At 41.7% G+C, this 16105-nt stretch overlaps 1 protein-coding gene across 17 annotated transcripts in view; it reads right to left on the bottom strand.

Moving 5' to 3' along the window:
* Positions 1-1481: 1481 nt before the first annotated feature.
* The window catches only part of BRD1 (bromodomain containing 1), a 274234-nt gene continuing 259610 nt past the window's right edge, over positions 1482-16105 (bottom strand). For 14 of the 17 annotated variants that reach the window (XM_033958908.1, XM_033958902.1, XM_033958907.1 and 11 more), the window contains 2 exons: positions 14893-15047; positions 1482-3100 (listed from right to left, as the gene is read on the bottom strand). In XM_033958908.1, the coding sequence (XP_033814799.1) occupies positions 2917-3100; positions 14893-15047 (339 nt within the window). In that variant the 3' untranslated portion in view covers positions 1482-2916. Of the gene's footprint in view, positions 3101-5406; positions 5511-14892; positions 15048-16105 lie in introns of all 17 variants that reach the window. The other 3 variants (XM_033958911.1, XM_033958912.1, XM_033958913.1) reach the window with 3 other exon arrangements.

Consider the following 16105-nt stretch of genomic DNA (forward strand, 5'->3'; position numbering starts at 1 on the left):
TGCAGGGCACAGTTATGCTCTGATATTCAGCATTGACTGGGCAAGGTTAGTGCATAGCTAGGACCACAAACAGCTATCCTATTTTTATGATGCAGCTCTCCTAGACCTTGAAAAACATTGATGGGGAGTGTGAGATCTGGCTCTCGGTGTTAACTTAGAGCTTTGCTCAGACTGGGCTGGTACCAGTTGAGTCAAGGCTTGTGCTGCCTGGGGTTGTAATGTATTAACAAAACAAAAAAAAAAGGGGGGGGGTCAGTGGTGACAAACATTTTCTTCCCCAAAAAACTGTGTATACAGTATAGTCACTGTCTGCAAATATGATCACAGAAAAAATTTTCAAAGTGTATTATTCACAGCAGCTAATCAGCTAGCGGCTCTGCACGGGCAGGAGCAAAGGAAGGTCGCTCCTGCCACTGTTCACCTCTGGACCACCAGGGATACTAAAGGTACATGGGGGATGCGGGAGGTAAAAATTCTTAGAATTGTTCAGGACAGGAGGTGGGAGGGATCCCTCCTGTCCTGGCCACTGCTTGACCACCAGGTCTCATGGCAGGCCCAGTGGAAGCCTGCATGTCATTGGGAGGGAGGGGGGACAGGGTACAGAACCTGGCAGGGAGAAAGTGGGCCTGAGAACAGAAACTGGGAGGGAATGAGGTAGCTAGGTGCAGAACAGCGTAGGAGTGGGAACAGGGTGCAGGGCTTGCACTTGAATATAAAACTGGGGGGGGGGGGGGGGCTGTTCAAGTCAACATTTTTTCTACCTTTTTTGAAGAGAAAAAAGGTTACCTCTTTATATTCGGGTCAGTTTATATTCAAATATATACGGCAGTTAAAGAGAAGAACATGACATGTGATAAATTACATTGTTGATTCTCTTAAAGGCACTACCTTCCCACAGTTTCTATTTATGAAGCTCGAGTATACTGTACACACACACATACTATCAGCTGTTCATTATATTAATGATTCTCTTCAAAGCACTTCTATTTACCAGGCTCGAGCATATACATAATCATAAGAACATAAGAAGCGCCATCTCCGGATCAGACCTTCGGTCCATCAAGTCCGGCGATCCGCACACGCGGAGGCCCCGCCAGGTATACACCTGGTTTATTTATAGCCACCATATCTTTATATGCCTTTCTCAAGGAGATATGCATCTAGTTTGCTTTTGAAGCCTGGGACTGTCGATTCCGCAATAATCTCCCCTGGGAGAGTATTCCAGATGTCCACCACTCTCTGTGTGAAGCAGAACTTCCTGACATTAGTCCTGAACTTGTCCCCCCTTAGCTTCATTTCATGTCCTTTCATTTCATGTCAGCTGTTCATATTAAAGAACTTATCTCTACATGATTCTCAGTTCTTCCCGAAACATTGTTAAAAATCATCTAATATTTACTTCAGAATATAATACTAACCATAAATTCATCTATAAAAGCCTTATTGCTTTATTTCAAATATGTAAAAATAATGACAGATACAACAATTAAAATCTTGACTTTATTATTTAATATAAAAAGCATTTCTGGAAACCCACCCATTTCTTTAACTCTAACATAATGCTTTATGTTTTTTAAAAAATAAAAATAAAGTACTAATCCTATATACATCACATGTACCATAAAAATGTATCCAAAGTTGCTATTGCTACCAAGCTGTTCTAAATGAAAACAAGTTATATAAACCCCCTCAATTTAAACAAAAGGTTACAAGTTACAAAAATCAAATTACATGCCATCGTATTTTACAACAAAATTTAATACACATTACTTCCCATTGTCTTCTCATGTGCCTGCATAAAAAAGGATATCAAACTTTTAAAATTAAATGTTCATTATAAGGAAAATTAACATATTTCTAAATAAATAAAGACCACTACAGGAAACAAACAAACAAAACAACTATGGCAGACAAAGGTATTTATGAAGAAAATGTGGTCACAGCCTCATTAGTTTAGAGCAGTGGTTCTGAAACCTGTCTTGGAAGAGCACTAGTCAGTCAGATTTTCAGAATATCGCTAATGAATATGAAAGATCTGCATGCCTGCCACCTCCATTATATGCAAATCTAACTCATGCAATATTTGTGAGGGATATCCTGAAAGCCTGACTGGTGGGTCCCATAGGACAGGTTGGAGAATTACTGGTTTAGAGCACATACTAAAAACAATGCTATTTGGACAGCAATGGAATGTTTTTGGTGATTTGAAAATATATACTACAATATTACAATTTTAAACACTGTCTCTTTCCCACAAAGTACCTTCCAAAATAATCTAGCTTTTGTTTTTTAAAATACACTTTTGTACTTTCCATACTGTTAATTTACATGAAAGTCATTAAATATGTGGTACTTTGTGCAAAGAAGAATGACAAACAAGAAAACAACAGGTATTACATGGAAAGTGATATAGCAGCACCATACTCTTCTTACATATTTACAGCAATATCATACCTTTGATATTATGAGCTTTATATTCACAAAATACCTTAATAAATTTTGGAACAGGTGCTTAGGTACTATACTTTTATTTTTCTATATAAACAAAAACAAACTCTTCCCCCTGTCCCTGTCCCCCCCAAAGAAATCCCCTCAACAGTGTAAAATGGGGAATCAAAGAACTATTTCTAAAATTCCAAATAATTTAAGAATCAAGTTATTATACACATATGTACAATTTTTATAAACACTATAAACAAGACATTTAATAATAATAGTGGAAGCTCCATTAAACTGTGAGAAAACCAAAATCATCAAAATGGCAGTGATAATTACATAAATTGCTCTGTTATATATATTTAACCATAGAATCAATGATTACAGCATTGCATTTTTAATACATTCTTTTAGATGAAGAGATTTGCTAATAGAACTAAGGATTTGATGAAGAAAATTATTTTCATTGTACTATGATCCTTAGTCAATATCACTGAAGTCACTAACAGGTTCTCCTTGTACCCTACTCAGATGATTCAGAGCACGATCAAAAGCAATTCTCACAGCTTTTCGAATGCTTGAATTTCGGCCTTCCATCATTTTTAACTTGTCAATAGTTTCATCAATTCCAAGAGGAACCATTTTGGATTTTGGAAGCCACTGCCTTAGTGGAGAAAAATTACTTTAGTGAGAAAAAAGCAAATAGAGAAAATCTTCCTATGTACAATGTTCTTCCTTATCATTTTCACTATACAATATCTATGAGAAAACAGCATAGCTGGGAGAGTGCTGGGCTATAGAAGTGTAGTACTGAATAATTAGAATTTGCACCATACATTTTAACTAAACAAGAAATACAGAGATATATTAGAATTTAATTAATCTGAAACGTATGTAGCCGCTTTTGGAGCAGCTATCAATTTTGAGAAATCAATGTGAGAATCTCCATACTCAACTGCAATTGAGTAAAAAGATATGCAAAAATGGTGATTAGCCCACTAGTCAATCTGAAAATTATTATTGTAACTCTAAGGTGGGGGAGTTAAAACAAAACAAAAAAACAACAGACCATGCTGGGGTCAGTGAAGTTTCCACCTTCCAATTCAGCAAGAATGGGAAAAGAACCCAGATTGCAACCCTACTGCATGTTCATGACCCTATTTAGGGAAGCAGTGTTCTAGGACTTGAAGCTTTGAACTTCTTAAACTTTCTTTTCACTAAAAAAATAGTTTTAATGTTTTGTGATACCTTTGGTTATATTGTTTGTTGTTGTTTATTGAAAGCTTCGATACCGCTACTAATGAATGGGGTATCAATTCAGAGTGGTTTACTTGAGCTTCTGTGCTTTAACTCTTCTATACGTCTATATGGTGTATCTCCCCCATCTCCTCTCGGTCATACACACTTAGATCTTAATGTTTTATCACAAAAGGCATTTGGGCATATCACATATAATTCTGGGGGATGGGAGTACTGACAGTCCCCTTCAGGCTGCACAGAAATGACTTCTCACGTGTTGCATTGTATGCCACCATTGCGTTGTTCCTTTTCTTCAAATGTTTCCCCATCAAATCTTACATCACTGAAGTCAGGCTAACCTGTGTATAATGTCAAACCTCTTCCTTTCTACCATTTTTATGAAGGGGGACCTCTTCAGACCCACTCATATACTCAAAGATCTACCTGAACAGATCCCACAGTAGATTTATAAGAATTTTTCTAACCTCACTTAATATCTTAGGATACATACAGTTAAATTCCATGGTTTTGTCAATTAAGGGGCCTCTATTACAACAATATGATATATTTTTGTACTTACAGTATATACTCGAATATAAGTCGAGATCCCCTTTTCCCCCCAAAAAAGGAGGAAAAATGGTTGACTCGAATATAAATCAGGCAGCTTAATATTCAAGTGTCCTGCCCCATCAGGCTCTGCACCCAGTCTCCTTCCTTCCTCTCCTCCCCTGTCAGGTTCTGTGTCCAGCATCCTTCCATCCTCCCCTCCCCTGTCAGGCTCTGCATCCAGCATCCTTTCATCCTCCCCTCCCCTGTCAGGCTCTGCATCCAGCATCCTTTCATCCTCCCCTCCCCTATCAGGCTCTGCACCCAGCACCCTTCCATCCTCCCCTCCCCTGTCAGGCTCTGCACTCTCCCTCCCAGGCTCTGCCCTCTGTCCCCCCTCCCTGCCCTCTCTTCCTACCTCTGCCAATCTGGTGGAGGTGTAGCGGGTCCTCTGCCAATTGCTGGTGGAGGTGCAGTGGGCAGGAGCAAGATTTCTGAACTCCTGCCCCACTGCAAACTGGCTGCATGGATCCACTTAGTCCAAATCAGCGGCAGGAGCAGCAGCACAATTTGGCGCTGCTTCTCAGTGCTGAGCCGCTTCCTTACTGGCTCCCGTGAATTTGAGCCAGTAAGAAAGCTGCTCAGCGCCAAGAAGCAGCACCATATCGCGCTGCTGCTCGTGCCGCTCAAATGGACTAAGTGGATCTGCCCCGCTGGTTAGCAGCGGGGCAGGAGTTCAGAAAGTTTGCTCCTGCCTGCTGCACCTCTACCAACGATTGGCAGAGGACCTGCTGCACCTCCACCAGAACAACAGAGGTAGGAAGATAGGGCAGGGAGGAGGAGGGGGGCAGAGCCTGGCCGCGGTGACCTTAAAAAATTCTGGGAGGGGACATTGACATAAAATGTAAACTGGGACCCCCATTTTTGGGCCAATTTTTTGGCCCCAAAATCCCGGTTTATTAGAACAAAATTTAGTATGCAGTAAGTTCAAAGTCTAGGTGGTAAATGCAGGTGTGCACCCTGCATTTACCACACAGGGCACACACATACCACATAGCTTATACTGTATATACTCAAAATATAAACCGAGATTTTTGGGCCAAAAATGGTGGTCTCGGTTTATATTCGAGTCTATGCACGAGTACTTCTATAACCAATTAAAAAAATATTAAAATTTAAACTTACCTGGAGGTCTGGCTGTGGGAAATGGAGTCACAGGTCAGGGGCAGGCCCAACGTGTGGGGCAGGCAGTTGATTCCTCCTGGCAGCAGCTGTGGTTGTTGTCCATGCTGTTTACCGGGAGGAGTGAGGAGTCAGCGACACATCCTGATTGCAATCAGCCCTGCCTTCAGTCCTGGTCCCGCTATACTGGCTGACAATAATGAAGCCTGAAGCTGCAGGGGCCTTCCCTATCACCAAGTCGGTATAGGTTCTCCCATCACGATCCCACCCCCTCTGATGCTTCCTGATTTTGAGGGGAAAATTGAGACCAAAAAAGCCTATAGCAAATTGGCAAGAGGGAAGGCCCCTTCAACTTCTGGCTTTATTATGGTCAACAAAAAAAGAACCCAAAAGATTTGCCAATAACACAAAATACAATTGGCAACAAACTTTTTATCGCCTGGTGAGAATATGCCAGAATGGAAAACTTAAATAGATACTAAAAAAAGTGTCTAAGACAATAATAATGGGACATCAGTATGGGTAAAGCTCACTAGTGGGAGCAAGATTTAACCCCGGGCAAGATCTGATAGATGACATGCACCAGACTCGAGGTCTAAATAAGACCTGCCCCATACATCATTATGTACAATAATTTTAAATTTATTAGTGCAAAAATCCATAAACCATAGGCATAAAATCAAACCAGGTGAAAAAAAGAATGAAAAATGTTTTAATCTCCTGGTATCAAAAATTCATCCAAAAGTTCATCAAGAATCTATATGAGAAACATTAAAGTGCAATGTACTAATAGTAAAAAGTCATTAAGAAACTGTAACCATTAAGAACATAAGAATTGCCGCTGCTGGGTCAGACCAGTGGTCCATTGTGCCCAGCAGTCCGCTCCCGCGGCGGCTCTTAGGTCAAAGACCAGTGCCCTGAGTCTAGTCTTACCTGCGTACATTCTGGTTCAGCAGAAACTTGTCCAACTTTGTCTTGAAACCCTGGAGGGTGTTTTCCCCTATAACTGCCTCCGGAAGAGCGTTCCAGTTTTCTACCACTCTCTGAGTGAAGAAGAACTTTCTTACGTTTGTACGGAATCTATCCCCTTTTAACTTTAGAGAATGTCCTCTTGTTCTCCCTATCTTGGAGATGGTGAACAACCTATCTTTATCTACTAAATCTATTCCCTTCATTATCTTGAATGTTTCGATCATGTCCCCTCTCAGCCTCCTCTTTTCAAGGGAGAAGAGGCTCAGTTTCTCTAATCTCTCATTTTAAGGCAACTCCTCCAGCCCCTTAACCATTTTAGTCACTCTTCTCTGGACCCTTTCAAGTATTACTGTGTCCTTTTTCATGTACAGCGACCAGTGCTGGATGCAGTATTCCAGGTGGGAGCGTACAATGGCCCGGTACAACCTTCTCTGATCTGTTTGTGATCCCCTTCTTAATCATTCCTAGCATTCTGTTCGCCCTTTTTGCCATAGCCACAGCCACACTTTGCGTGGACGGCTTCATCGACTTGTCGCCCAGTACTCCCAAGTCTCTTTCCTGGGGGATTTCTCATAGTATTGCACTGGACCATCCTGTATAAGATTTTTGTTACCGACATGCATCACTTTACGCTCATACATGTTAAACCTCATTTGCCCATTTCTCGAGCATGTTTGTCACGTTTCAGGTCTTTGCAATCCTTCTGTGCCTTCACTACTCTGAATAACTTCGGATCGTCTGCAAATTTAATCACCTCGCTCATCGTACCAATTTCCAGGTCCTTTATAAATATGTTGAAGAGCACGGGCCCAAGCGCCAAACCTTGTGGCACTCCACTTGTGATGCTTTTCCAGACCGATTATTGTCCATTTACCCCCATTCTCCGTTTCCTATCCACCAACCAGTTTTTAATCCATGTGAGTATTTCAACCTCGATTCCATGGCTCGCAATTTTTCAAAGTAGTCGTTCATGCGGGACCTTGTCAAATGCCTTCTGAAAATCCAGATATACAATGTCGACCGGGTCACCCTTGTCTATCTGCCTGTTTACTCCTTTGAAGAAGTGCAGCAAGTTCATCAGCAAGAAGTGCAGCAAGATCTTCCTTTGCTGAAGCCGTGCTGGCTGGTCCTCATCAGATTGTGTCCGTCAAGGTGATCAATGATACGGTCCTTTATCAGCGCCTCTACCATCTTTCCTGGTAACGAGGTCAGACTCACCGGTCTGTAGTTTTCTGGATCTCCCCTCGAACCTTTCTTGAAGATCAGCGTAACATTCGCCACTTTCCAGTCTTCCAGAATCCTTCCTGATTTGATCGACAGATTGGCTATTAGTTGAAGCAGTTCAGCTAAAACCCCTTTTAGTTCCTTGATTACCCTCGGATGGATGCCATCCAGTCCCCGGGATTTATCATTTTTAAGCGTATCAATCTACCTGCATACCTCTACTAGACTGACCGTCAACCCTGTCCGTTTCCTGTCTTCGTTTCGTGTGTATAGCCTGCCGACTATGTTGTGTATATCCTCTTTTGGTAAATACAGACATACAAAATGTGTTCAGTTTGTCGGCGATGGTTTTGTCCTCCTTTAGCACTCCCTTTATTCCATGGTCATCCAATAGCCCCACCGCTTCCTTCATGGGTCATTTTCCATTAATTTATCAAAAGAACAGCTTGAAGTTTTTTGCCTCCTTGGCTATTTTTTCCTCGTAGTTGAAGTTCTTAGCTAAATTCCATCAAGGTTTGTATCACCACTCACCTAATAAATTTAAAATTATTGGACATAATGATGTATTGGGCAGGTCTGATTTAGACCTTGAGTCTGGTGCTTGTCATCTATGAGATCTTGCCCGGGGTTAAATCTTGCTCCCACTAGTGAGCTTTACCCATACTGATGTCCCATTATTATTATCTTAGACACTTTTTTTTAGTATCTATTTGAGTTTTCCATTCTGGCATACTCTAACCAGGTGATAAAAAATTTGTTGCCAATTGTGTTTTGTATACTTATATTCATTATGGTCAGCCAGTTAAGCAGGAATGGGACCAAAGACAGGGATGATTGCAATCAGGATGTGCCGCTGACTCCTCACTCTCCCTTCCTCCCAGTGGCTGGCAAACAGCATGGATGCCTGCCTCACACTCCAGGCCTATTCCTGACCCACATCTGCATTTCCCACAGTCAGAACCCCAGGTAGGTAGTGTTGGAAGAGGCAAAGGGTAAAAGATGATGGAGAGAGATCTTTGATGGAGGTGGAGGGAGAGAGACAGATGAGATATTGGAGGAAAGAGGGGAGAGGATATGGTGGATGGAGAGGGCAAGAGGGAAATAAGAGAGAAAGAGAAGATGCTGGAAGAGGGGAGAGTTAGCAAAACAAAACAAAAAACCCTGGAGAATAACAGGATAAGGGAGATAGAAAGCTGCAAGTAGAAGCAGATAAATGTGCAGGCATACCTTAGAAAATTGGAATACTGGGCGTCCAAGAGGCAGATGAAATTTAATGTGAACAAAGACAAATGCAAAGTGATGCACATTGGGAAGAATAACCCAAATCATAGTTAACAGATGCAAGGGTCTATCTTGGAAATTAGAACCCAAGAAAAAGATATGGGTGTCATTGTAGATGATAAGATGAAACCTTCTGCCCAATGTGTGGTAGCAGTCAAAAAAACCAAACAAGATCCTAGGAATTATTTTAAAAAGGGATGGTTAACAAGACTAAGAATGTTATACACTTCTCCCTCCGAATTTGCAGGTTTAGTACTTGTGAATTCGGTTATTCGTAATTTTTTCCCTCCTATTTTTCAAAGGCTGCTTCTAATCCATCCCTGCATCCCAGACCTCCCCATACCTTAACTGGTGGTCTAGCTGTGACGTGGGGCAGGAGCAATCTTCCTATGCTCCTGCCCCGCGCAGAGTCATCATCAAAAATGGCTGCCGTGTGTTCCCGTGGTCTCACGAGACTACAATGGGAACTCACAGCATCCATTTTTGTTGATGGCTCTGCACGGGGCAGGCGTGTAGGAAGATCGCTCCTGCCTTGCGTCACTGCTATACCACCCTGTAAGGTCTGGGAAGGTCCAGGACGCAGGAGGGAGGCGGAGGCGAGTCAAGTCGGCCCTAAAAGTTATTCGCAATTTTCCATATTCACGGGCTGGCTCTGCCCCTAATCCTCACAAATCCGGAGGGAGAAATGTAATGTCTTTGTATCCCTCCAAGGTGCGACCTCACCTGGAGTATTGTGTTCAATTCTGGTCACTTTATCTCAAGAAAGATATAGCGAAACTAGAAAAGATTCAAAGATGACTAAGATGATAAAGGGGATAGAACTCTTCTTGTTTGAGGAAAGACTAAAAAGGTTAGGGCTCTTCAACTTGGAAAATTGATAGCTGAGGAGAGATATGCTTGAGTGATGTAGAATGGGTACAAGTGCATTGATGTTTTACTCCGTCAAAAATTACAGAGACTAGGGGACACTCAATGTAGTTACTGGGAAATACTTTTAAAACCAATAGGAGGAAATATTTTTTTCACTCAGAGATTAGTTAAGCTCTGGAACGCTTTGCCAGAAATTTGTGGTAAGAGTGGATAGCGTAGCTAGTTTTAAGAAAGGTTTGGTCAATTTCCTGGAGGAAAATTCCATAGTCTGTTATTGAGACAGACCTGGGGAAAGCCACTGCTTACCCTGGAAAAGCCAGGAATTTGCACCTTCTTTGAGCAACCCAAATTCAGAATAGGATTGCCAGCTCTGCCACCCCCCCCCCTCCCCCTGTGCACAGGACCTAAGTGCTTCTAATCACATGACCAGGTATTTAAAAGTTCCTTTGCTGCCTCAGATATTTCTTTTATGGCGTGAGCAGAAATAATTTCACCCTTCTTTAGCCCTGCTATCCTGTGGCAGTTGCATGGCCATACCCTTCACGTGTGGACTCTCCCTGGTGAGTTTACTTTACTATTTACTCTCCTTTTCGTTTATTTATTTATTCAATTTTCTATACTGTTCCTCAGGAGAGCTCAGAACGGTTTACATGAGTTTATTCAGGTACTCAAGCTTTGTTCCCTGTCTGTCCCGGCAGGTTCACAATCTATCTAATGCATCTGGGGCAATGGGGGGATTAAATGACTTGCCCAGGGTCACAAGGAGCAGCGTGAGTTTGAACCCACAACCCCAGGGTGCTGAGGCTGTAGCTTTAACCACTGCACCACACTATCTTATGAGGCTAGCTATCCCTTGCCTCACATCACACTCATACTACCCTACATTACCCACAACAAACATCCAGCTGCCCCTGTCAAAGAAAAACTCCACTTACTAAATCTCCTACTTCCATGCTTCTCGATGACTATCATGACTACAGCATATTAACTCTTACCCTGTTCCACCCTGTCCCATTCCCTCTTTCTGCTGCATAGTTAAGCTGGTTCCTTGGGCACAGTCTCTTACCTTATTCAAAAGACATTTGATTTAAAGCACAGGTGTCAAAGTCGGTCCTCGAGGGCCAGAATCCAGTCGGGTTTTCAGGATTTCCCCAATGAATCTGCATGAGATCTATTTGCATGCACTGCTTTCAATGCATATTCATTGGGGAAATCCTGAAAACCCGACTGGATTCCGGCCCTCGAGGAGGGACTTTGACACCCCTGATTTAAAGGAAAAGAACTAGAGGATACTGTTTAGTGATACTTTCATTGTATACAACCAACCACTACACTATCTTATGTCAATACAAATACTACTAACTCTGGTCTCCTACCTCTCTTCAACTCTCCTCTCAGATAGCATGTCTCCCCCATCCCAATCATTACAGGCCAGGGCAGATATGGTGACCTGAGTCATCTCCACCAAAACAAATCCCTACAGTATAGACCCCACTGCATTAAGACACATCCCCCTCACCTTGCTCTCATCGATGCAAAAAACCCTCAAGATTGTTGTTTATGGATCTCGTGTTTGCAATGGCAAAAACATCATCTTAAAAGATCTTCTTGCGGACAATAATTGGGACATTCTCCTAATAACCGAATCCTAATCATTCTATTATTTGGTCCCAGTCCCACTAAACTGGCTAGTAATAATAAAGCCAGAAGCTGCAAGGGCCTTCCCTCTTGCCAATTCGCTATAGCTTTTCGGTCTCAATTTTCCCCTCAAAAATAGAAAGTAACAGATGGGGTTGGGATCAAGATGGCTCAAATAAAATGACAGAACCACCCTCGGTCTGTTCTTCCCCCCCCTGGCTATCAGGCTCTAGCCTGCTTGTGCACCGACACCAAAGAAGGAGGGGTAGCCACCATTGTTAAACCTGACCGCAACCAAAAACTGATCGACGCTATCCACACTAACACACTGGAATGCCTCATCTTCTCAACAGGCCACAACAAAGATTGCACCTTTGTGCTGATTTACAGAACCCCCCACTCCTCAGCGAATACCCTAGATCAGTGTTTCTCAACACGTGGTACATGCACCCTTGGGGGTATGTGGCCTGGCCACTAAGAATCCCTCGCTGCCCGCCACCCCACTGCTGAATGTAATGTAATGTAATGCTTAGTTTTGTATACCGGGTCCTCAATCTGGGAAAGCTCGACTCGGTTTACCGGGGTTAGAAAAGATAATAAAAATATAAAACAGTGACTAAATTATACCAATAACAGTGTAGCAGAGATGGAAAAGAAATTAATTACTAAAGTGTTTGGTAAACAGAATGGTTTTTAAAGATTTACGAAAGGATGAAAGAGAACTAAAACTTCATAGAGAAAATGGAAGATCGTTCCAAAGTTGGGTGAACATGAAGGGCAGAGATTTACCAAAAGCTTTGATTCTTTTGATACCTTTACTGGTTGGACAAGATAGCTTAAATTGTTGATTGCCCCTTGCAAAAGAGATCTATAAAGATTCCAAATAAAGGGACTAGCGGAGAGAAAATTCCAAAGAGAATTTTGAAAATAACACAGGCACATTTAAACTGGACTCTAGAATACACAGGAAGCCAGTGTAGATTATAAAGTAATGGTGCCGCTGCCAGGGATCCCTCCCTCCCTCCCTTGTCTGCCCGCCTGGCTGCACCAACAAAGCTGACCCTGTTACTTCGTTGGAACCGGACTGGCTCCCTCCTCCCCCAGCAGCATTCCATGAAGGGATGCAAGAAGTGACTCACATGCTGCGTAGCTGACCCGGAACCTTCTCTCCGATGTTAGAATTGACGTCAGAGAGAAGGCTTGTGGGCCAGCCACGTGCAGTGTGTGAATCGCTGCACGCGCTGTTCCTGCACAGAGTTGATGTTGGGGAAGGATTGAGTGTGTCCAGCTCCAACAAAGTAACAGGGTTGGCTTTAGAGGAGGGGGTGGTACGGCTGGATAGACAAGGGAGGGAGGTATCCCTGGCAGCAGCTTCAGCAGCAGGATGGCAGGCGAGGCAGGCAGGGATTAGCTTCTGTGGACGGGTCGGGTTGGCTTTGGGAGAGGGAGGTACGGGTGAGACAGGCAGGGATCGGCTTCTGTGAACGGGTCAGCTTCGGCAGAGGGGGCAGGCGAGTGAGGCAGGCAGGGATCAGCTTCTGTGAATGGGTCGGCTTCGGGAGGGGGGCGTGTGAGCGAGGCAGGCAGGGATCAGCTTCTGAGGATGGGTCGGGTTGGCTTTGGGAGAGGAGGTGCGAATGACACAGGCAGGGATTGGCTTCTGTGGACGGGTCAGGTCGGTTTAAGGAGGGGGGTGCAGGCGGGGCAGGCAGGGATCCCCAGTGTGCAACTTAATTTTAGAAGGCAGGGAGCAGGCACAAACTTGACACAGAAGGGAAGGGGCATGAACATGGAACACAGATGGGAAGGAGGAACTAATTTGGGACAGGAGAGAGGGAATAGAAAGTGAGAATTGGGCATCTGCATGTCAGTGAGAGGGAAAGGAAGAAAGAGGAAAATTGGGCATAGTGAGAAAGGAGAGAGGTAGAGATGCATGGGGAGAGAAGGATGAGAGGAGAAATGTTGGATATGGTGGTGGAGAGGGAACAGAGGGACAGACTGAAGAGAATGCAAGGGGGAGGAATGTTTGACAGTGATGGAGGGAGAAATGTGGGATTGAGCTGGAGAGGGGTGATAGAAGGAGAAATGGGCATGGGGCTGATGGGCAGTGGTGAAAAATGCTGCACATGATCCAGGGGATGAGAGGAAGAAATGTTGGATCTGGCAGTAGAGGGAGTAGGAGAGATGCCTGGATCTCTCAGGACAGATGGACAGAGAGAAAGAGAGAAAGAGAAAACCAATAGGGGTGGAGGAGAGAGGGAGGAAGAAAAGTTGGATTCATGGAGGGACAGAGAGAGATGTTGGTTGGGGAAGGGAATGGGGTTCAGAGGAGAGTAAGCGTACAGGAGGCAGAAAGAAAGAAAAATTGGATGCAGTCAGAAGGAAATGCAACCAGAGATTCATGAAATCATCAGACAACAAAGGTAGGAAAAATAATTTTATTTTCAATTTAGTGATCAAAATGTGTCAGTTTTGTGAATTTATATCTGCTGTCAAACCTATTTCCCCTTTCTACCCTGTTGCTCAGGAGTAACCATGCGAGATCCTCACTTTTGTTGTTTTCATACTAACATTATTTCTTCTTTGCTTTATAAAGATTGTTTTAATTATTTTAACATTTGTTGTATATAGTTTTTGATTAGAACAGCCTACAAATTTAATAAAATTAAATGCAAAAGACAGAAAGCCTCAACCTACCATTTTCCACCAGCAACCTTCCCTTCTTCAAGGTTAAACTCTTTATCAACATATGATCTGTATCACTCATTCAGTCTCTTTTAGACTCAGATAGGCCATCACTATAGCATAGTCTTCTATCATTCCAGGTTCTGCACAAATGCCCAGTACTCATACATTAGTTCTTCAGGCATGCATTGAAGTGCTGACTCAGCATATGTGTTAGCTGCTTCAACATATCAAATCAACTAAAAACCATCTTTGTATGAGGAGGTGCTGAAAAGTTCTCAGCCCAGTCAACCAACTTTCTAAATTCTGAGCTTTATTTTGCCACTGTAACAAATGTTTTTGACATTGCTTCAGATCATTGATTGAATCATATCCACATCATGTTTATCTTGATTGGGCTAAGAACTTTTCAGCACCCCCTTGTACTTATATGAACTTTTATTAATGCATACGCTCTAGATAAAAGATTGATTAATTAAATCAGAACTCAATAGGACTTACTAGAATATTATATCATAAGACTTTTTTTTTTTTTTTTTTACAAATACTGTATATACTTGAATATAAATTGATCCAAATATAAACTAAGTTTTTCCTCCCAAAAAAGGGGAAAAGGTTGACTCGAATATAAACAGAGCTTATATTTAAGTATAAATAAGGCTCTTTCTCTCCTTCTTTGATATCCAGGGGAGGGAGGTGCACAGCTGGGGTTGACTCAAATTTAAACCAAGACCCCCAATTCTGGGTCATTTTTTGGCCCCAAAATCTCAGTTTATATTTGAGTATATACAGTATGTAAAACAAGGATTCTTAACTTACCAACTTCTTTTGTTGTCAAAAAATAAAACCAAAAAAAGCTTTTCTTCAACTCTGGTCTGCATCTGCTCTCCTGTTTTCAATACTTCCATAGGAGGTACTGGTATAGCAACACCATTATGATGACAACCAACACGAGGCATCTTAGGGTCAATTATCTATGGAAAAAAAAGCACAACAAAATGAAGACTTATAGTGTACATTTAGGAGACATACTTTTGATAAATTTGTAATAAAAGCTAAAAAACTCATTTGCTATGCATCCTATATACTGTGTGTGTGTGTGTGTGTATGTATATATATATATATATATATATATATTTATATATATATATTTTTTTTTATTTGCCTTTTTTTTGAGTTTTGAAAAAGTTAACACTGCAATCTGGCTGAAGGTAACTGCACTTTGTTCCACGACTGTCTACAGTATGATGATTTTTTTTTTTAAGCTTTATTAATTTTACAATGTTTATTCATATTATAAATGGCAGTTTTACCGTACATACCATGTTGTAGGACATGTTTAACCAAACCCCCATACTAAACAGTATTTTTACCATGACGCTAAACAATGTAAAATTTATTTTAAAAAAACAAACACACACCCTAAAGTTGTAACTGTCTAGACCTAGATATTCATTATTGATTAGTGGTATATCAAATATATGTGAATTGTATATAACTTTTATCCTTGTTTTTAATTACTTAGTTATGAAGCTTTACAGCTAGGACAACTAAACACAGAATCATTCCAAAGCACTGTATTGTTTTTTTGCCACTAACTTCTTACTTTTTTTCTCTGTATTTCACTTAATAGGTTTGTTCTCTTATTAGCTGGGGACAGAGGCATTTATTTTCTGTCCCCAGAAGCTTCATGCTAATTTATTATAACTATAAGATATGTTATTATTATTCTCAATGGATGTCACAGGAATCAGTTAAAAATATTTTATTGAGAATAAATGTCCAAATGTAAAAACATCAAAACAAAATATATATAAAAATTCCAATTGCACATGAACATAGCTGCAAATAGCATTAGAGTGGAGACATATCTATCTTATCCACATGTGGCAGTAGTCCCTTAAAGACCAGCCTCTTTTTTTTTTTTACCTGAACCCATCTGATCACACGCATGAACAATTCCTACCTGAGCAATATGCATAAATTAAAATCTGTCCTGTGTGTCTGTCTTAATTAGATTGTAAGCTCTTTC

Source organism: Geotrypetes seraphini, chromosome 9, assembly GCF_902459505.1.
Source record: "Geotrypetes seraphini chromosome 9, aGeoSer1.1, whole genome shotgun sequence".
In the NCBI taxonomy this organism is placed as follows: domain Eukaryota; kingdom Metazoa; phylum Chordata; class Amphibia; order Gymnophiona; family Dermophiidae; genus Geotrypetes; species Geotrypetes seraphini.